The 23,473-nt window shown below is 45.6% G+C and overlaps 1 protein-coding gene across 5 annotated transcripts in view; it reads left to right on the top strand.

The window, feature by feature from the left end:
* The window catches only part of LOC139243544 (uncharacterized), a 333,845-nt gene that overhangs the window by 14,183 nt on the left and 296,189 nt on the right, over positions 1-23,473 (top strand). For all 5 annotated transcript variants that reach the window (XM_070870793.1, XM_070870792.1, XM_070870790.1 and 2 more), the window contains one exon: positions 18,376-18,426. In XM_070870793.1, coding sequence (XP_070726894.1) covers positions 18,376-18,426 — 51 coding nt within the window. The remainder of the gene's footprint in view (positions 1-18,375; positions 18,427-23,473) is intronic.

Below are 23,473 nucleotides of genomic sequence, written 5' to 3'. Positions count from 1 at the left end.
AAAAGACAATTTGAAAATGTAATGTAATAATTGTGTTTTGATGTATGTACACATGTGTCGTGACGTGAGATAAAAATAACAGGTCCTGAACATCACATGTGGGTGCTCCCCTACGTTAGATATAGAATGATGGAAATGACACTTACCCCAGAGGACAGAAAGTCTCATTTCCGTCTTCATATGATTTGTTGACTCAGTTGCTTTTATTGCAAGATTCTTTGTTCTTGCCTGAGTAAACATTCAGAAGCAATCTCAACATGCAATTGCTTTTTTGTCAGATCATCATAGAACATCACAGTACTAAATCTAACATAACATAAAAATATAAGACTTTGCCACTATTCCATACAAACTTCACTAACTGTCCATAAACAGCCCCACTCCAGAGACTTGAGCACGTAATGTAGGCTGGCACTTCAGTTTAGTACTGAGGTGCCAAGTGTTGTCGTGTGGATGTGATTTTAAACTGAGGGCCTGTCTACCCTCTCAGGTGAATATAAAATATCCCATGGCACTATTCAAAGAAGAGCAGGGGTGTTATCCCAATGTCCTCACCAACATTAATCCCTCAACAAACATCAATACTAAACAGTTTATCTGGGCATTTCTCTGATTGGCGTTTGTTGGGGCCTTACTGTGCGCGTTGGCTGCTGTGTTTCCTCATATTACAACAGCAATTGCACTTCAACAAGTACTTTGGCTGTGAAGTGCTTTAGGATATCCTGAAGTTGTAAAAGATGCAATATAAATGCAAGTTCTTTCTTTAACTGATAATCTCTTTCAACTACAAGCAGTATGGGTTCATTGCCATCTTGAGCCTGTATGTGTGTTTATGACTGAATCACACTATCTCAGATTGTCCCTCCAGAGTGAGAAAAATAAAGACTGTCCTTAGACCCTGCTCCCTTCATTATGCGATTTGTGGATTGGCTTGCTGAGCTGCCAATCAAAGTTACCAGCTTGAATAAGAAGCGGCCTTGTTGCAGAAGTATCCAGCACCTATATGTCTTGTCAGTTAAACTCCCTGCCAAGCACATTGCCCAGAATTTGCTGGATTGGGACATCTCGCTATATGCGCCATGAATTGTATTTTTTCCTCACCAATCAGCTCTAATTATTTTTGTCACAAAATGCTGGAAGTGCGAATGATAATGAAGGAAATGGGACATCTGGGACCTTGGTGAGTGACGGGACCAATAGTCTATTTCCTTAACCAAGACATTTAGGGATAGAGAAAGAAACAGAGCGAATGACAGAGCAGGAAGTAGGGTGAATTCGAGTCAGATTAGATGCAGAAAGAGAAATAAAGAGAAAGATTGGATTAAAAGAGAGAAATAAGGGAGACAGAAAGCAAAAGTAAGAAAAACATTTAATTTAAAATTGAAAAAAACCTCTAGGAATAATTTCTTATCTGCAGTGAGATGTCACAGTTTCAGTTGTTCCCTTTCTGAGTCTCCAAGATTGAATTGCATGTCAGGAACCATAAATCACCGCATTAACAGAGTGTAGACGTTGTTAAAGCCCTAGCTTTCTGTGGCGAGTTTAATTTGTATTTTCTGCGCAAATCCAGCAATTTCTTGACACTCATGAGGAAGTTGATGGTGAGCTCTCGCTTTTGCGAGGCTAACGTGGAACATTGCAAATCGGCAGCAATTTGTGGTGATTCATAACTCACAGCATCCTTCCTCACCACAAATTTCTATGTGTTTAAACGGAGTAACGACAGTATGCATCGTGAACTCGTCTTTATTTTCCCTAGAAATTCTGGGCCATCGAATTAAAATACAATCTATATAATGGTGGCAATTGCTCACATCTCAAAGCTAAATTTGCATGTAAAAGTAAACAATATGATATTTATGATGGCTGGTGTCTCTAGTATCCCACTTAGAAAACTTCCTAATCGATTATTCTAAAGAGCTTGTGCATCTCTGGGAGATAATCTTTATAAAATAAATCTGACCATATATCAATAACGTAACCTAAATTAAAACAAAACCATTTCTAGGCCTTGTAGGTAAAAGTCCCAAAAAGTTACATTAAATTTTATGATTTTGTGCTTACGATGCTGGGAATGTATATTGGGAATTTATATATACACTCACCACAATTTTCTATTCATTGCAATTTTGGATAGAAAATCGTGAATCGTGCCCATGTGAATTCCCTTTATGCATTGTCAGCAGGTGAGACTCTGTGCCGGGAGTGCATAATCATCAAACTGGTCCTAATAAAGCGGTATAGATATATGGTGGCCGAAATTGCCCCTCTCCTTAAGGCCTGTTGCCACCGCAAATTGGCGGCCAAGCTTCGGAGTGGAGAAGCCGCTGATAACCCAATTGCCCTTCCGAGGTTTCCTGGCCGTGCCCTGATCCCCTCCTTACCGCTCTGCTGACGCCGATCCGTGTTAAATGCGCCACCACTGTGCACAAAGCCGATCTACCCCCTCCCCGACGGCGAAATTTCACTCTGAAAATCTTCTGCCCGCCTGACGGTGCCAAAATCTGTTTTTTCCTGGTGGTCCAGTGAGGCTGTGGCCTTCTGCAAAGCGGTGCAGCTTCCCTTAAAGGGGAGAATGCACTGCCGCTGCCGCCATGTTTTTTTTTGTCAGCCGACTGCTATGTCGGCCTGACAATTATGCTCCCAGGTTCGACCGGGCCACAAACAGGCAGCCTGTCACCTCCTCCCTGGTGGCCCAGTGGACCGAAGTTTTAAAATCGCGAAGGCTCTCCCCTTTAAGTGAAGGGGAGAGCCGTGGTGATGCGGCGCCACGATGATGTCATCGCGGCGGTAACTCCGCACCGCCCCCGACTTCTGTCCCTCAGTTGTTGCCACCGCCGTGTATCCGTCCCTCTCGTGTAGTCACCGCCCCCATTAAGAACGACTTCTGGATCCGAATAAAAAAAATACAACAGATTGGAATTTCGCTCAAGAGGCAATTTCAACCACAGTTGTGCTAAAAATAATTGAAACAGGGTGCGTGTGCCCTGTTTTGGGCGAGGGACAATTTTGAACCCATGCAGTCTACTTATAATTCAAAGTTGCATATTTTGTGCAGATAATTTGAGTTATTCAGTAATTTGAAATAAGCAATGTAAATAACATAGAAAAATGGTAATTTAATATTTAATAAATGTGAAATATCAAACATTTGAATTAAGTGAGTTTGAGCTAAGAACAGACTGTAGGTAGCTTGAGTTTCTTTCAAAGAAGGGGAAAGTTTACAGATTAAAGCTCTATTTTGTCTGTGTCAGTGTGTTCCTCATTTATTCAGCCTCAGATACCGACAAAATTCCCACCATCCATGAGCAGAGGTTCCTTTAAATGGAGGACACGCAGACGACCGGAAAAAGTGACCATGGTTTCCTTCTATGTACAAGGCCTGCTTCTGGGTCATGCCCTTCGTTCTTTGCTTCCTTACATTGGAAGTGATTTTTCTTCCCTTTTTTGTTATTTCCTACATCAGACAAAGTCCAGTTCAGTCTGGGAACTGCCTTGCAGTGAAAAATTTCAAGATGTGCAACATTGATGAGCTTTTGTTATTACATCGATGGCACTTTAACCCATCTTATTCTCCACACTTCAGTGTCAGTGTCCTCAGGCTTATGCTGGTCACTTTGGTCTCAGTTGACTCCCTTGAGCAACCTGTTTGGCAGCATCAAATGCTGGTTTTGATCAAGTGACCAGAGCTCTTTGGTTACTGTTCAGATAATCTGATCAGCCTTAGCACTGCAGAAAATTGTGGTTGGTCCTGAAATCCAACAAGAGTGCTGACTGCAAAACCTTCCCACTGTAGGTGGAGGAGCTTGCTCGAGACTGAGCATATGGATGTTTGTTCACTGGAAGACAATTCTAATTAAAATGATGTCCAAACCTGATCCGCTCAGCTACAGGTACTTTGGGTTCCAATACTACACAGAAGCAAGCCTGCAGCTCCAAGGGAATTGAATGCAAGAAAACAGTGCTCCCAGGAACGTTCAATAAATGGGATACATAGCAATCTCCTTGCTTCCAGTGCTGTTCCCTCAGCATTTGAAAGTTCTATGATGATGGCAAAAAGACTATTGCCCTTCCTCCGGCTGTAGCAGTATCCTGGGGCATATGTTGCAGTGCTGGCATCAACTGAAAAAAAGACTTGCATTTATACAGTGCCTTTCACGACCTCAGGATGTTCCAGAGCTTTACAGCCAATTAAGTACTTCTTTTTGAGGTGTAGCCACTGTGGTAATGTAGGAAACTTTGGTTATAGTAGAGTCCAGAGCACCTGAGGTAATTATATGTTTGCCTGTGACTGATTCATTCAAAACCAGATGTTACTTTACTGATCTCTGGGTAGATCTCTTCATCTTTTTGGAATAGGAGAAAGATGAGGAGAAGACGAGTTTGAATTTGAAGAACATTTTCAGGCAAAGGCATCTGGGCTACATCATTCCCTTTCCTGAATTAGCAGATATCTCCTTTGAAGAATACAATCCACAAGATGTCTCTCAATTTGAGTCTATTTTCTAATCTGGTCTGTTGCCATTCTGGATGACTCCTGTTGTAATTCTGTTAATAATGCCTAAAATTCAAAATTTTCTATATATTAAATTGTCACCACCCGTGTGGACAGCCACAATAATCATGTGGACAAATTGCCAATCCATTGTGTAGCAGAGCAGGAAGATCGCACAATGTTCTTAGAGCAGAATATTGGTGTGCTGAAACAACGCTTCCGCTCCCTGGACCGCTTTGGAGGAGCCTTGCAGTACTCGGCGAAGCGGTTGTTAAGATTTGTGGTGGTCTTCTGAACGTTGCACAACCTCACCACCAGCTATACAGTGAGCAGCTGAGGAGGAGGAGGCCGTTTCCCGCTATGCACAAATACACACCAACACAGCCGTCTGTCGTTCACCCGATTACAGGCAACTCTCGATTGTCCGTACACGAATCCAACGGAAAACCGTTGTAACGGGATTTAAAATTCTGTTGCTAACAAGTGAAAAGACAGCCTCAAATAATTTGGAAAAATCACCTTCCAAACACTGTGCGCATTTGTATTTGCTCATTCTCTCTCTCACAATCACACATTCTCTCTCCCTGGCCGAAGGGACCCCGTACCGGCCACTTCTGTCCCGGGCCGAAAAGACACGGCACTGGGTGGACTCCGGGACGACCTGCCAAAGGGTCTTTCACACACTCTCTCTCACTCACCATAAAAATCACCCTCCTCTGCCCTTGCTTTTCTGGTGTGTGTATGTGTGCGCTGTTGCAGCCGCTGTCTCTCGCGGCCGCCGCTGGTGTTGGGAACGGGGGCAGTGCCGGCACTGGGTTCCAGGCACAGACTTTAATCAGAAGACTGCTAACTTCACCAGCGTACCAGCAAACCAAGCACAGAACCTGTCCATGCATGCTGGTAATGTTCATTTTTTGTTACTGTTTGTAGCTGATTGTATTATTCATTAAAGTTTTAACTTATAAATGTAAACTCGCCCTAACGGAAAAATCGTTGACCCGGAATAGCCCAATCCCTGAGGGACCCGGATAATCGAGAGTTGCCTGTAGTAACAAATTCAGTCCTATGGTTATAATCATTTTATTCTTTAACTTCAATATAAAAAGCAATTTACTAGCAGAGTGTACTCACAGATAGAACACACAAACGTAGGCATGTGTCCTTTCTCGTGCTGCCTGAACAAAGGAAAACATTTTTATTTATACACTATTCTCTTTATCATACTGGAAGTAACCTTGCCTTATTTGGTAGCCTCCAGTCAAAAGTACCATCCTTCAGCTGATGCACACAACTCTACGGCCCCAAAATTGATGTCCGGTAAGGCCCACCAATTTTTCGGCGGTTCCCTGGCGGTACCTACCTTTATGCCACCCAGTGCCGCCGGGTCCTGTCAGGAGCCGTTTTCGGCGAGGTTGTGTGGGCGTCAGTGATAGGCAGCAGGAGTTGGCGGGCGGCAGGTGCAGGCCTCTCGAATCGGAAAACTTTGGAGGCCCTGCAACGCGCATGCGCGAGATTTGTTTTTTAGTCTTTTCACCTACCTGACGTCATTTCGGCCACGTTTGAGGCTGATGGGACATCTGCACATGCGCTTAAAGGCACACCATTCTCTTGCTGCTGTGAGTTGGAAAGAGGAGAGTGTGAGTTGGAGAGGGGACCGTCTTGTAAATTGAGAGCCACAAAGTCTTGAGCAGCCATTCCTTTAATCATTGACGATGGGTGGACAAAAATCTGCAATGGTGACTATCAAAACCAGGCCCAGAGCTCCCTGGCTTAATGAAGAGGAACTGGAAGAGCGAGTAATGGAGGTGGAGCGCAGGTATAAAGACCTCACCCAGGATGCTCGGTGGCAAGTCTCCACCACCACAATACCGATGCATTTGGAGGGAGATCACTGAGATCGTGTCCGCAATGGGCAATATCGTGCAGGATGGGGACCAATGCAAAAAACGTTGGAACGATTTGGTGGCGGCAGTCAGAGTGAGTAAAAATGTATTGCCCCCCTCCTGTGCAAAAAGGTTGTGCACCAGATGTGTGTGTGTGTGTGTGTGTGTGGGAGTGTGTGTGAGGGGTATTAGCAAAGGGGCTAAAGGCCGCAACGTGGGGTTTGGAACGGAGTCCATACTGGCAAGCTCGACCAAGCATAGAGGCTGTGGCGCAAAGGCAAGCAAGGCGCCTGAACCCACCAGCAGCGAGCAACCAGCTGAGGATGCAGCACCGCTCTCTGCAATTCAGGAGATGATCCAGCTATCACGGACGAGCGTGCAGATAAGTCGTGATATGCTCCAGACAATGGCTGGGATAGCTGGCAGCATCGCCACGTTCACTCAGCAACATGATGCCAGGATGGACCGGCTCATTACTGTGTTGGAGCGCACAACCGAGACAGTTGAGGCGATGTGACGAGATGGCTTCTGGCCATGTAGTGCAAGCCCCCGACCTCACACCCTCAAGGCAGACAGGTCCGGAGGAGTAGCAAATCCCGGCGCCTTCGGTCACCTCCCCTGCCTTTTCACCAACATGCACATGTCTGCAGAGATCCCGCTGCCCTCCTGCACAACCTTGTCAACCAGAGGCAATGAGGGGCAGGGGAGCGGGATGCCACGGTGTAGGAGGGGCAAAGAAGAGGAGCTTGGGCATCGCTGCAAGGGGGGGAAGAGAGGTGGTGGTGCCAGATAGAGGGTGGGTGTTGGTAGTGGAAATGTTCCTAAATGTAATAATGTTATATAACCTTTGTTATTGTGCACTTGTAAATACACTTGCATTGTTGACCCTCTTGGTCAGTGTCTCATTTTAACGTCATGTGTGGTGCCATGTGAGAAACACACATCTGTCCCTCAGGTCATCTGTTTTACCACAAATATCTTCCCATCCACATGACTTGGCTGTACAAAATGTGACATGCTGCATACTTTTGAGTTATTGATAATGATTTGGTCTTGGTCATTGTGGTTCTAAATGAAGGTGTGCCAGCAAGGTAAAAAAAAAAAGTTTCCATCAACTTAGACACATTTTAGTCACTTTTATCACATACCAATTAAACATGAGCACGAACAATAAACTAAAGCAACATCCAGCAAACTTTTTTCCAGCAGTCCCACTCATAATGCTGCAGAATCTGCACCATACCCGCGATGTGCAGCACTCAGAGCCCTTCTCCCTGCCAACCGACTCACGGCCAGCTCAGACCTGCTTTTTGCCAGTGGTCCTTCTGGGGGGCGGCAGGTCGATCTGAGGCCAGCATCCCTCACCAAAATGAGCGATTTGCAACATCCAGCATGGGCAGGCGGCACGACCAATCTCCCGCCGGGTGGAATATGAACGGCAGATGGGCGGTTCCGGAGGAATCACCCCAAAAAACTACATTTCCGGCGCAACCTTGGCAGCTGCGGGCACAACCTCCACCAATTACGGCCCCTACATTTCTCACACATCAACATTCGGTGGTTGACGTTCAATGTACCGTCCTTCAACCGGCTTGTAATTCAACATCCTCCTGCAAAAATTGCAATGGTATGTGATGGGAAGTTTACAGTATGGCAATACTATAAACATAAGAAGATAAGAAAGAGGACTAGGAGCAGGCTATACGGCCCCTCGAGCCTGCTCCGCCATTTAATACGATCTTGGTTGATCCGGTCATGGACACAGGTTCATTTCCCTGCCCGCTCCCCATAACCCCTTATTCCCTTATTGGTTAAAAATCTACCTATCTGTGACTTGAATACATTCAATGAGCTAGCCTCAGCTGCTTCCTTGGGCAGAGCATTCCACAGATTCACAACCCTCTGGGAGAAGAAATTCCTTCTCAACTCGGTTTTAAATTGGCTCCCCCATATTTTGAGGCTGTGCCCCCTAGTTCTAGTCTCCCCGACCAGTGGAAACAACCTCTCTGCCTCTATCTTGTCTATCCCTTTCATTATTTTAAATGTTTCTATAAGATCACCCCTCATTCTTCTGAACTCCAACGAGTAAAGACCCAGTCTACTCAATCTATCCTCATAAGGTAACCCCCTCATCTCCGGAATCAACCGAGTGAATCGTCTCTGTACCCCCTCCAAAGCCAGTATATCCTTCCTTAAGTAAGGTGATCAAAACTGCATGCAGTACTCCAGGTGCGGCCTCACCAATACCCTATACAGTTGCAGAAGGACCTCCCTGCTTTTGTACTCCATCCCTCTCGCAATGAAGGCCAACATTCCATTCGCCTTCCTGATTACCTGCTGCACCTGCAAATTAACTTTTTGGGATTCATGCACAAGGACCCCCAGGTCCCTCTGCACCTCAGCATGTTGTAATTTCTCCCCATTCAAATTGTATTCCCTTTTTTTGTTTTTTTCCCAAGGTGGATGACCTCACACTTTCCGACATTGTATTCCATCTGCCAAACCTTAGCCCATTCGCTTAACCTATCTGAATCTCTTTGCAGCCTCTCTGTGTCCTCTACACAACCCGCTTTCCCACTAATCTTTGTGTCTTCTGCAAATTTTGTTACACTACACTTTGTCCCCTCTTCCAGGTCATCTACGTATATTGTAAACAGTTGTGGTCCCAGCACCGATCCCTGTGGCACACCACTAACCACCGATTTCCAACCCGAAAAGGACCCATTTATCCTGACACTCTGCTTTCTGTTAGCCAGCCAATTCTCTATCCATGCTAATACATTTCCACTAACCCCGCGTACCTTTATCTTCTGCAGTAACCTTTTGTGTGGCACCTTATTGAATGCCTTTTGGAAATCTAAATACACCACATCCATCGGTACACCTCTATCCAACATGCTCGTTATATCCTCAAAGAATTCCAGTAAATTAGTGAAACATGATTTCCCCTTCTTGAATCTATGCTGCGTCTGCTTGATTGCACTATTCCTATCTAGATGTCCCGCTATTTCTTCCTTAATAGTTTCAAGCATTTTCCCCACTACAGATGTTAAACTAACCGGTCTATAGTTACCTGCCTTTGTCTGCCCCCTTTCTTAAACAGAGGCGTTACATTAGCTGCTTTCCAATCCGCTGGCACCTCCCCAGAGTCCAGAGAATTTTGGTAGATTCTAACGAATGCATCTGCTATAACTTCCGCCATCTCTTTTAATACCCTGGGATGCATTTCATCAGGACCAGTGGACTTGTCTACCTTGAGTCCCATTAGCCTGTCCAGCACTAACCCCCTAGTGATAGTGATTGTCTCCAGGTCCTCCCTTCCCACATTCCTGTGACCAGCAATTTTTGGCATGGTTTCTGTGTCTTCCACTGTGAAGACCGAAGCAAAATAATTGTTTAAGGTCTCGGCCATTTCCACATTTCCCATTATTAAATCCCCCTTCTCATCTTCTAAGGGACCAACATTTACTTTAGTCACTCTTTTCCGTTTTATATATCTGTAAAAGCTTTTACTATCCGTTTTTATGTTTTGCGCAAGTTTAACTTTGTAATCTATCTTTCCTTTCTTTATTGCTTTTTTAGTCATTCTTTGCTGTCATTTAAAATTTTCCCAATCTTCTATTTTCCCACTAACCTTGGCCACCTTATACGCATTGGTTTTTAATTTGATACTCTCCTTAATTTCCCTGGTTATCCACGGCTGGTTATCCCTTCTCTTACTGCCTTTCTTTTTCACTGGAATATATTTTTGTTGAGCACTATGAAAGAGCTCCTTAAAAGTCCTCCACTGTTCCTCAATTGTGCCACCATTTAGTCTGTGTTTCCAGTCTACTTTAGCCAACTCTGCCCTCATCCCACTGTAGTCCCCTTTGTTTAAGCATAGTATGCTCGTTTGAGACACTACTTCCTCACCCTCAACCTGTATTACAAATTCAACCATACTGTGATCACTCCTTCCGAGAGGATCTTTTACGAGGAGAACGTTTATTATTCCTGTCTCATTACACAGGACCAGATCTAAGATAGCTTGCTCCCTGTAGGTTCTGTTGCATACTATTCTAAGAAACAATCCCGTATGCATTCTATGAATTCCTCCTCCAGGCTACCCCGTGCGATTTGAGTTGACCAATCGATATTTCGATTAAAATCCCCCATGACTACTGCCATTCCTTTTTCACATGCCTCCATTATTCCCTTGATTATTGTCCGCCCCAGCGTGAAGTTATTATTTGGGGGCCTATAAACTACGCCCACCAGTGACTTTTTCCCCTTACTATCTCTAATCTCCACCCACAATGATTCAACATTTTGTTCATTAGAGCCAATATCGTCTCTCACAACTGCCCTGATATCACCCTTTATTAACAGAGCTACCCCACCTCCTTTCCCTTCTTGTCTATCTTTCCGAATCGTCGGATACCCCTATATGTTTAATTCCCAGTCTTGGCCACCCTGCAACCACGTTTCTTTAATGGCCACCAAATGCGGGAAGAATGTTCCCGATGTTGGGGAAGTCCAGAACCAGGGGACATAGTCTTAGGATAAGGGATAGGCCATTTAGGAATGAGATGAGGAGAAACTTCTTCACTCAGAGAGTTGTTAGCCTTTGGAATTCCCTGCCACAGTGAGTTGTTGATGCCAGTTCATTGGATATATTCAAGAGGGAGTTAGATATGGCTCTTACAGTTAAGGGAATCAAGGGGTATGGAGAGAAAGCAGGAAAGGGGTACTGAAGGAATGATCAGCCATGATCTTATTGAATGGCGGAGCAGGCTCGAAGGGCCGAATGGCCTACTCCTGCATCTAGTTTCTATGTTTCTAGATCCCTTGCAGTCAGAATCAGGTGAATTTATAATGGGGAATAAAGAAATGGCAGACCAGTTGAACAAATACTTTGATTCTGTCTTCACTAAGGAAGACACAAATAACCTTCCGGAAATACTAGGGGACCGAGGGTCTAGCGAGAAGGAGGAACTGAAGGAAATCCTTATTAGTCAGGAAATTGTGTTAGGGAAATTGATGGGATTGAAGGCCGATAAATCCCCAGGGCCTGATAGTCTGCATCCCAGAGTACTTAAGGAAGTGGCCCTAGAAATAGTGGATGCATTGGTGGTCATTTTCCAACATTCTATAGACTCTAGATCAGTTCCTATGGATTGGAGGGTAGCTAATGTAATCCCACTTTTTAAAAAAGGAGGGAAGAGAGAAAACAGGGAATAATAGACCGTTAGCCTGACATCAGTAGTGGGGAAAATGTTGGAATCAATTAATAAAGATGTAATAGCAGTGCATTTGGAAAGCATTGACCGGATCAGTCCAAGTCAGCATGGATTTATGAAAGGGAAATCATGCTTGACAAATCTTCTAGAATTTTTTGAGGATGTAACTAATAGAGTGGACAAGGGAGAACCAGTGGATGTGGTGTATTTGGACTTTCAAAAGGCTTTTGACATGGTCCCACACAAGAGATTAATGTGCAAAATTAAAGCACATGGTATTGGGGATAATGTGTTGATGTGGATAGAAAACTGGTTGGCAAAGAGTCGGAATGAATGGCTCCTTTTCTGAATGGCAGGCAGTGACTAGTGGGGTACTGCAAAGTTCAGTGCTGGGACCCCGGCTATTTACAATATACATTAATGATTTAGACGAAGGAATTGAATGTAATATCTCCAAGTTTGCAGATGACACTAAGCTGGGTGGCAGTGTGAGCTGTGAGGAGGATGCTAAAAGGCTGCAGGGTGACTTGGACAGGTTAGATGAGTGGGCAAATGCATGGCAGATGCAGTATAATGTAGATAAATGTGAGGTTATCCACTTTGGTGGCAAAAGCAAGAAGGCAGAATATTATCGGAATGGTGACAGATTAGGTAAAGGGGAGGTGCAACGAGACCTGGGTGTCATGCTATGTCAGTCATTGAAAGTTGGCATGCAGGTACAGCAGGTGGTGAAGAAGGCCAATGGCATGTTGGCTTTCATAGCGAGAGGATTTTGAGTATAGGAGCAGGGAGGTTCTACTGCAGTTGCACAGGGTCTTGATGAGGTCACACCTTGAATATTGTGTACAGTGTTGGTGTCCTAATCTGAGGAAGGATATTCTTGCTATTGAGGGAGTGCAGCGAAGGTTCACCAGACTGATTCCCGGGATGGCAGGACTGACATATGAAGAAAGACTGGATCGACTAGGCTTATGTTCACTTGAATTTAGAAGAATGAGAGGGGATCCCACAGAAACACATAACATTCTGACGGGACTGGACAGGTTAGATGCAGGAAGAATGTTCCCGATGTTGAGGAAGTCCAGAACCAGGGGTCACAATGTAAGAATAAGGGGAAAGCCATTTAGGACTGAGATGAGGAAAAACTTCTTCACTCAGAGAATTGTGAACCTGTGGAATTCTCTGCCACATAAAGTTGTTGAGGCCAGTTCATTATATATATTGAAAAGGGAGTTAGATGTGGCCCTTACGGCTAAAGGGATCAAGGGGTATGGAGAGAAAGCAGAAATGGGGTACTGAAGTTGCATGATCAGCCATGATCATATTGAATGGTGTTGCACGCTCGAAGGGCCAAATGGCCTACTCCTGCACCTATTTTCTATGTTTCTATGTTTCTATGAACACATTTCGGAAGCTGAATTAACCTAGTTCCATATGCCAACATGTCCTACTTTATTTTTCATGGAATACCTTAACTCTTAGCAAAATGTTTTATATCCTCCTTTGTCATTAATAATCCTGGATTCCTCTTAGTGCCCTTGCTCTCGCCTTACCTTTCCTTATATTTTCAATGTCCCTTATTGACTTCCTTACACAACAGGCAGATAAATTCCCTGGACTTAATGACTTAAGAAAAGTAGCGGCAGGGATTGTGGATGCATTGGTTGTAATTTACCAAAATTCCCTGGATTCTGGGGAGGTCCCAGCAGATTGGAAAACTGCAAATGTAATGCCCCTATTTAAAAAAGGAGGCAGACAAAAAGCAGGAAACGATAGACCAGTTAGCCTAACAGCTGTGGTTGGGAAAATGTTGGAGTCCATTATTAAAGAAGCAGTAGCAGGACATTTGGAAAAGCAAAATTCGGTCAGGCAGAGTCAGCATGGAATTATGAAGGGGAAGTCATGTTTGACAAATGTGCTGGAATTCTTTGAGAATGTAACGAACAGGGTGGATAAAGGGGAACCAGTGGATGTGTATTTGGACTTCCAGAAGGCATTTGACAAGGCGCCACATAAAACGTTACTGCACAAGATAAAAGTTCATTGGGTTGGGGGTAATATATTAGCATGGATAGAGGATTGGCTAACTAACAGAGAACAGAGAGTCAGGATAAATGGTTCATTCTCTGGTTGGCAACCAATAACTAGTGGGGTCACGCAGGGATCAGTGCTGGGACCCCAACTATTTGCAATCTATATTAACGACTTGGAAGAAGGGACTGAGTGTAATGTAGCCAAGTTTGCTGACGATATAAAGATCGGAGGAAAAGAAATGTGTGAGGTGGGACACAAAAAATCTGCAAAAGAACATAGACAGGCTAAGTGAGTGGGCAAGAATTTGGCAGATGGAGTATAATGTTGGAAAGTGTGAGGTCATGCACTTTGGCAGAAAAAAAAATCAAAGAGCAAGTTGTTATTTAAATGGAGAAAGATTGCAAAGTGCCGCAGTACAGCGGGACCTGGGGGTACTTGTGCATGAAACGCAACAGATTGGTGTGCAGGTACAGCAAGTGATCAGGAAGGCCAATGGTGTCTTGGCCTTTATTACAAAGGGGATGGAGTATAAAAACAGGGAAGTCATGCTCCAGCTATATAAGGTATTGGTGAGGCCACACCTGGAATACTGCGTGCAGTTTTGGTTTCCATATTTATGAAAGGATATACTTGCTGGAGGCAGTTCAGAGAAAGTTCACTCGGTTGATTCCGGGAATGAGGGGGTTGACTTATGAGGAAAGGTTGAGTAGGTTGGACCTTTACTCATTGGAATTCAGAAGAATGAGAGGTGATCTTATTCAAACGTGTAAGATTATGAGGAGGCTTGACAAGGTGGATGCAGAGAGGATGTTTCCACTGATGGGGGAGACTAGAACTAGAGGGCATGATCTTAGAATAAGGTGCCGCCCAATAAAAACAGAGATGAGGAGAAATTTCTTCTCTCAGAGGGTTATAAATCTGTGGAATTCGCTGCCTCAGAGAGCTGTGGAAGCTGAAACATTGAATAAATTTAAGACAGAAATAGATAGTTTCTCAAACAATAAAGGGATAAGGGATTATGGGGAGTGGGCGGGGAAGTGGAGCTGAGTCCATGATCAGATCGGCCATGATCTTATTGAATGGCGGAGCAGTCTCGAGGGCCGTATGGCCTACTTCTGTTCCTGCAGAGTTTGCAGAAACGAAGTGGAGCGCGTTATTTAACCCCAATTTCTTGCAAGAGGTGAGATTTCTGCGCCTGGCGCAAAGTCTCGAGCTTCGTGACTTACCACCCCCAAATGCTGGTACTCAATTTTCCCCCATAATATCTTCAAAACATAGTTCAATTCTTCCCACTTGGTCCAAGTTTAAACATATTTTGTTTGTTCAATTTTATTTAACTGAACTTGGGCCTCTTATTGTTCTAAAAGAACCCAATATATTGTGCCTGAGTCCATTTATTTTTAATTTCAAAGAGCAATATTGTTGGACTGAGAGATCTTGTCAATGTTAATTCCGAGCCTTTGAAGGGCAAAATTTTAAAAATCGTCACCGTGCTGTTACGTTTGATGTTTCCCGATGTCTGCAGATAAATTCTTAAAACTGCTGGATCTCTTGCTATGCCATCAACCTCCATTATGGTCCATGAAACCATGGTCACTCACCTTGACCACTCATGTGAGGTAATTAAACTTCTTGCGGCACCTGATCCTGGTCCTGGGGATAACACTCATCTCACTGAAGGCTTCAATTATCTCCTCCTGCAGCGTTCTGCTGTTCTGCCTGGAAAGCCTCCTGCCCCCCTGCAGACAGAGGAACTGACGGCATCTTTGAACTCCCAGGACCAAGGCCTCCAGTGCCGCATTGCAAAATCACTTTGCCCTCTTTCTTGGGCCATGGCTTTCTTCACAATGACAATGAGGTGCTTCTGCAGCAAAACACCTTCCCTTTATGTAGTGCAGAGAGCTTCGGCCAAACATTATTGGCCAGTAGACTGCACCTGATATTGACCCCCCTTTTTCAGTGCTGAGTCAGTCAGCAGCATGTTTAGTGCTGAGATCAGTGCTGCAAACATTATAATGAGCAGGCGGCAGGGGTTTTGTGTGACACCTGCACCACTTTGAACGGATGTGGACACATTGCACTTCATGCTCCCTGCGCCCGGTTTTGGGCCCTATCCAATTTCTAGGCCATATGATTCTGAGAGGGCTTGATAGGGTGCATGCTGCGAGGCTGTTTCCCCTGGCTGGAGAGTCTAGGACTAGGGAACATTGTCTCAGGATAATGGTTGACCATTTAGGTTTGAGATGAGGAGAAATTTCTTCACTCAGAGGCTTTGTGAATCTTTGGAATTCTCTACCACAGACGGCTGCGGATGCTCAGTTGTTGAGTATATTCATTGTGGAGGTTGATACATTTTTAGACTCTAAGGGAATCAAGAGATATGGGGACAAATGCAAAATGCTGCGAATGCTGGAATCTGAAAAAAACCTGAAACTGATGCAAATCTCAGCGGGTCAGGCAGCACCTGTGGAGAGAGAAACAGTTAATGTTTCAGGTCGAAGATCCTTCATCAGAACTGGCAGTAGTTCAAAATGTAACAGATTCTTAAGGAAGTGCTGGGACCTTGAACATAAGAACATAAGAAATAGGAGTAGGCCATTTGGTCCTTGAGCCTGCTCCGCCATTTAATAAGATCATGGCTGATATGATATTGGGCTCAGATCCAATTCCCTGCCCACTCCCCATAATCCTTCACACCATTATCGCTCAAAAATCTGTCCATCTCCACCTTAAATATATTCAATGAAAGGGGAGGGGCGTGGAAAGAACAAAAAGGAAGGCTTGTGATAGGGTGGAAGGCAGAAGAGATTTAAGGGATGATGGGCCGAATTGAGATGGTAATAGCACGTTACGAAACAGAAGATAGGGTGTGAATGGCGGAATAATTACCAGCTGCCATGGGAAGTAGAGAGAAATAAAATAAAAATAAAAAAGTGGAGGGAGTTTTTGTAAAAAAAAATGGGAGGAAAGGGAACAAAATGCGGGCAGAGATTATGGTCTGAAATTGTTGAAAACGTTGACCTCAGAAGGCTGTAAAGTACCTAAACAAAACATGAGATGTTGCTCCTTGAACTTGTGTTGAGCTTCATTGGAACAGTGTAGGAGGCCGACGGAGAGGTCAGAGTGGGAGTGGAACGCTCCGTCCTCGGGAACACCTCATCTTTTGTTTAGGCACTTTACAGACCTTCCCTTTTGTTCTTTCCCATGGCAGCTGGTAATTATTCTGCCATTCAGACCCTATCTTTTGTTTCCTAACTTGTGCTATTACCATCTCAATTCGGCTCATCATCCCTTTTGTCTCTCAAATCTCTTCTGAATTTCACCCTATCACAGACCTTCCCGTTTGTTCTTTACACCACCCTTGCCCCCCCCCTCCCCCTGCCCCCCCCACCCCCCCATCCCCCTTTCAGGCCCCAGCACTTCCTTAAGAATCTGTTACATGTTAAACTATTGCCAGTTCTGACGAAGGGTCATCGACTTGAAACGTTAACTCTGTTTTTCTCTTCACAGATGCTGCCTGACCCGCTGTGATTTCCAGCATTTTTTGTCTTTTTCAAGCGATATGGGGATCAGGCAGGAAAGTACAGTTGAGGTCGAGGAGCAGTCAAGATCTTATTGAATGGTGGAGCAAGCTCGAGGTGTCGTATGGCCTACTCTTGCTCCTATTTCTTATATCGAAGTTGGCGTGCTGCCTGCATTGCAATCAACGGACATAGGTTAATTGCACATCGCGATCCCCACGCCTGTTTTCAGGCCCATCCAATTTAACCCCCATAGACTTTTGAGAAAGTCAGCCCAGCTGGTTCGAGAATTGACTACTGAGGCAGGTCAAGAAATAGTTAGAAATGCATAATGAAATGTCTTAGACACTGTGCAATTTGGAAAAATATAGTTAAATGGGGAGAGAGTTGTGGTAGTGTGATAATTTAATGGAGGGGAGGGTCTGCTCACAATTTACTCTATATTGGCTGTGAAGACATTGTTGGTATTGGGTGTAACAAAAGCATAACCATGGGGGAGATCAGGTAGATAGATGCAAGTCATACCAAATGTTTTTACTGAGCGTTATACCCACCTCCCAAAGAATGATAACAATGGAATTATGTACCGCTCCTGCTCTGCGATACTTCCATGATCTGACTGTGCCAAAATATGAGGACTATTCAGCTGGAATCTGCTCTGATATCCTCCCAGCTCTTTATACGTGGATGCGTTTCCAGGCCATGGTGTATTTACTGTGAAAGTTTTAATTAAAATCTTAATGTAAAAGCAAAAATTGTGTGTAAATGTCTAAATATGGTCTGTATTGCAAATGCATTAGTGAGCTTTTTCATAGTTTCCATATTTTTTTCAGAAATTTTTCGCTATAGTGCTAGAAAGATTCAGCATGCACCCAAAATAAGACCACAGCTTGTGTCTCACTGAAAGGCTGGCAATTGAATCTCCTCTAAAGATTAGAGCTAATTTCTGGATTTGTAGTGAGGAGAGGCACTTCTAGGGATTTAATAGGATGGACAATCACGGCCTTAGGATTTTCCGATCAACACTCCCGATGAGTACCCCTCCTTGCCACGAATGCTCAATTAGGGAATTAATCTAAAGGTGATCTCTTAAATTTTAGAATATGTATTTATTTATTTTGAGTAGAAGTTTTATGTTTTACTGATTGTTACAAAGCTTCATCCAGTGGGCACAAATGATTTACTATTTTTTTGAGCGAGTAAAACTATTTTGCTTCACTCAGGACCTGACTAAAGCAAACTGCAGACAAGAAATGGCAAAGATTCCTCAAGTTGTAAGTACTCATTAAATTAAATTTTAATATGCTACAACTGTATTTTGCTCATTTGTTGGAGGTAAATTGTCATAAACAGCAGGGATTGATTTAGAAGAAAATTATACTGGAAATTAAAAGATATTGTATCTGCAAGGTTGTATCCATTATTTTCTAAATGACCTGAATTATAATCTATAGTTATAATGAACTGTGGTGTAAGTAACTGAATGGTTGCTGAATATTGTTCGTTTATCGCAACAGAATGTAAGTTTGGCACTTCAAATATTTCACGTTTGAATTTGATTTCTGATCAAAAGTTGGTTTGTCGCAAAGTAGGGAATTATGAGTAAAGTTGTAATTGTTCAGCACTGACCATAATTTTGGAAGTACTCAGAAACCCAGAATCATTGCCCATTATATATTGCTGATCACTTCTACAGATGCTTCAAATGAGCCTTCTTCACATTCCTATACTCTCTTCTAGCTACCGCCAATGTGGCCAAATTGAGTTAAACGAAACGGGTGTGAGTACATGTTCCTGACTTTCATGGCCATGTTCAAACATTTGTTCAAACAGTTAATGAATTAACCTGTGAATTTGTAGAAACATTGGGCCCAAGTTTCGAGCCGCGCCTAGAACGGCGCAGTCCCGACCTGGACACCCGTTTTTCGCGCCACAAAGTGCGCCTAAAAAAAACCCTCCAGATTCTCCACCTCCCTGCAGGTTCTCTGGCCCTCTGCGCAGCGCAGCAGGAGCTGTGGAGGACGGAGCCAGGTCCCTGCGCCGAAAACAGTGCCGGGACCTCTGCACATATGCGCAAGTGCAGTAGCTCCAGGCGCCGGAAACTGTGTGGGAGCGGCCCGAAGCACGCAACCCCTAGCCCTGGCCGAATGGCCTCACTGGGGCTGCGTGAATAAGGCTCCTCCCACGGCCAGCTCCTGCTTCCTCCTGACCCGACTCGACTCCCGCTTCCCGCCTCCAGACCGGACCCGACACCCGCGCTCTTCCCCCCCCTCCCCGGACCGGACCCGACACCCGCTGCTCTCCGCCGCCCCCGCCCGCCTCCGGACCGGACCCGACACCCGCTCTCCCCCTCCCCCCCCCACCCCCCCCGCCCCCCTCCGGACCGGACCCAACACCCGCTCTCCCCCTCCCCCCCCCGCCTCCGGACTGGACCTGACACCCGCTCTCCTCCCCGCCCCTGGACTGGATCCGACCTGACCTCCCTCCTCCCGACCTGACCTCCCTCTCCCTCCCTCCCTCCCCCCCGACCCGAACCTCCATCCCTCCCACCACCCCCCCGACCCGACCAAATGCCACCTACCTGCAAATCTGGTGCTGGGGACGGGCCCTGCCCGAAGTCTCGGGCCCGGCCCGTTCAGCCTCCCCCCCCCCCCCAATCTCCTTCCCCCCCACCCCCCCCCCAATCCCCTTCCCCCCCCCATCCCCCCCCAATCCCCTTCCCCCCCCATCCCCCCCCCAATCCCCTTCCCCCCCACCCCCCCCAATCTCCTTCCCCCCCACCCCCCCCAATCTCCTTCCCCCCCACCCCCCCCAATCTCCTTCCCCCCCACCCCCCCCAATCTCCTTCCCCCCCACCCCCCCAATCTCCTTCTCCCCCCCCAATCTCCTTCCCCCCCCCACCACCCCAATCTCCTTCCCCCCCACCACCCCAATCTCCTTCCCCCCCACCACCCCAATCTCCTTCCCCCCCACCACCCCAATCTCCTTCCCCCCCACCACCCCAATCCTCTTCCCCCCCACCACCCCAATCCTCTTCCCCCCCACCATCCCAATCTCCTTCCCCTCCCACCATCCCAATCTCCTTCCCCTCCCACCACCCCAATCTCCTTCCCCTCCCACCACCCCAATCTCCTTCCCCCGCACCACCCCAATCTCCTTCCCCCCCACCACCCCAATCTCCTTCCCCCGCACCACCCCAATCTCCTTCCCCCCCACCACCCCAATCTCCTTCCCCCCCCACCCCCCCAATCTCTTTTCCCCCCACCTCCCCAATCTCCTTCCCCCGCACCACCCCAATCTCCTTCCCCCGCACCACCCCAATCTCCTTCCCCCCCACCACCCCAATCTCCTTCCCCCCCCCACCACCCCAATCTCCTTACTCCCCCATCTCCTTTCTCCCCTTTATCCCCTTCTCCCCCCCCTTCTCCCCTTCCCTCCCCCTCCGCCCCCTTCCCTCCCTCTGCTCCCCCCCTCTCTCCCTCTACCCCCCTCCTCCCCCTCCCCTCGCTGTCAGAAACACAGACACTGACAGACAGAGAATGAGAGACAGTTAGACAGAGAGATAGAGACACTGACAGAGACACACTGATGGGGGCATCCCAGCACGCTGTTGGAGGGCTCCCGGTGCTGCAGTCGGTAAGTAGAAAATGTTTTATTTATTGATTTAAAAAAAAAATGATTTCTTATTAATTTTTTTTGATTGATTTATTGGTTGATTTATTGATGTATTTATCATTTATTATTGATGATGGCTCTTTATTTGTAAAACTGAAGTGTTTAATGTTTGTAAACTTCCCTTTAAACACCTCCCCCCACTATTCCCTACGCCTGATTTGTAACCAACGCCTGATTTTCTAAAGTGTGGACAAGGTTTTTTCGAGCGTACAAAAATCTTCACTTACTCCATTCTAAGTTAGTTTGGAGTAAGTTTTCACTCACGAAACTTTGAAATCAGGCGTAAGTGGCCGGACACGCCCCCTTTTGAAAAAAATTTTTTGTTCCAAAGTGAAACTGTTCTAACTGACTAGAACTGGAGCAAACTAAGGCCCCAAGTTTCCACACGCGGCAAAACAGGCGCCCCTCCGAGCTGGGCGCCCATTTTTCGCGTCGAAAACGCCGCCTGAAAAAAAACGCGCTATTCTCGAGCGCTTTGCAGCTCGATGTCAGCTTGGCGCGGTGCCCAGGGGGCGGAGCCTACCACTCGCGCCGATTTTGTAAGTAGGAGGGGGCGGGTACCATTTAAATGAGTTTTTTTCATGCCGGCAACCCTGCGCGTGCGCATTGGAGCGTTCGCGCACGCGCAGTGTGAAGGAAACATTGACACTTGGCCATTTTTGTAGTTCTTTGTAGCTGTTCAATTTTTAACATTTTTTAATAAAACCACATTGCCCTTCCATGATCAGCACTGAGGCTTCTTGCAGCAGTGAGAAGGCTGCAGGAAGCCTCAGAAGTTGAGGCAGCCGTTTCCCGACAGGCCCGACTGACGGCAGGGGGGCCTCCCCCCCCCCCCCCCCCCGCCTGCTGCCGTCGGGAACGGCTGCCTCCTCACTGCCTCCTCCCCACCCCCTGCCGTCGGGAACAGCTGCCTCCTCACTGCCTCCTCCCCACCCCCTGCCGTCGGGAACAGCTGCCTCCTCCCTGCCTCCCCCCCCTGCCGTCGGGAACGGCTGCCTCAACTTGTGAGGCTTCCTGCAGCCTTCTCCCTGCCTTAAGCACTTTCACACAGGTAGGAACATGGTTTATTTAATCTTTTCTTTGCTTATAAATTTTTATTCAGGTTGGAATTATTTGTATAATATTTGTATAAGTATAACGAAGGATTTATTGTAGAATGTAATGACTTCTCTTCCCCCACCCCCCCACCCCACCTCGTTCCAAATGTCTAATTTGTAACCTGCGCCTGATTTTTTAATCTGTAGACAAGGTTTTTTCAGGCCTACAAAAATCCTCACTTGCTCCATTCTAAGTTAGTTTGGAGTACGTTTTCACTGTGGAAACTTTCAAATCAGGCGTCAGTGGCTGGACACGCCCCCTTTTGAAAAAAAATTCTGTTCCAAAGTGAAACTGTTCTACATGACTAGAACTGCAGAAAACTTAAATGTGGAGAATTGCGATTTCTAAGATACTCCGTTCTACACCAGTTGCTCCTAAAGATCAGGAGCAAATCATGTGGAAACTTGGGGCCATTATTCTGTCTCCTCTGTTACCATATAATCAGTACTATCTATGGTGACTGATGTATTGAAGACCATTACGTTGATAATTAGAAATTGGAAATTAGTCTTTCAGACTCGAGCTCTGGGGAGGAGAAGAATTATTTCCTTGCTATCCCTGAGCCCCCTTTGGCCAGTCACCACAGGTTCAATATCTGTAGCCCAGCATGAGTATCTAGGTTCCTTAGACCCAAGCCAAGTCGTTGAGTGTCTGTTGATGGTCTTTCAAAAGTTAGAATTTTGAGGGGTGGAGATTTCTAGGATGTAGACCTTCACTTACTTGTAACGATTACTGTAGACAGCCTATACCATGCTCAATGACGCAGCTCTGAGCACTTGTATACATTTGTAGAAGTTCATTTTGCAGCTATCAGGTACTTTTAAAATTCAACAAAGTTCCAGTTCATTGCAAAAACTTAATTTCCTGGTCAAGAAACTTAAGCAATGGGACTTATGGATTGATCGGAGCTTGCAGGAAATTTCCTGACTTCATACTACTAGTGGGAAATCTCACCCAGCTGAACAATTTGGTCAGAAAATGAGGTACAAGCCTGATTTTCTGATATGCATACCTGGCAGACAAGGCTTCCCGTTAATAATGCAAAGTTTGAAAATTAATCCCCTTTGTGTGAGAAATGTTTTAAGATATACCATGGGCACGGTTCTCATACCATTCAATATAAAGTGCAAGAAAGAGAGATGAGAATACAGCCTAAGTCAAGAAAAATGGTCAAAGGGATTTAGGGTTCCAGGTACATTCATTAAAAACTAGATTGTAGTTGCAATTGGGACACTGGGCTTCATCGTATGAGTTAAGAGTGCTAAAGGAAGGGAAGTATGCTTGCAGATATAGTTTGCAGTGTTGCATTCAGTTTTGGACGCTTCACCTTGGAAAGGATATTGACCTTGGGATCTGGTGATGGTTCTTCGGGTTGACAATTGAGATGAATTGGAAAAATAATTAAAGGGGAAAATTTGAGGGCTATGAGGGAAGAGCAGGGGAGTGGGCCTAATTGTATAGCTCCTCATAGAGCCGGTACAGGCACGATGGACCAAATGTCCTCCTTCTGTGTTGTATCATTCTATGATTTAATGCAGAATTAATTGA

Source organism: Pristiophorus japonicus, chromosome 2 (genome assembly GCF_044704955.1).
Source record: "Pristiophorus japonicus isolate sPriJap1 chromosome 2, sPriJap1.hap1, whole genome shotgun sequence".
Taxonomy (NCBI): Eukaryota; Metazoa; Chordata; class Chondrichthyes; family Pristiophoridae; genus Pristiophorus; species Pristiophorus japonicus.
Note: the sequence above shows the minus strand (reverse complement) of the source record. Positions and strands in the feature narration are given on the sequence as shown.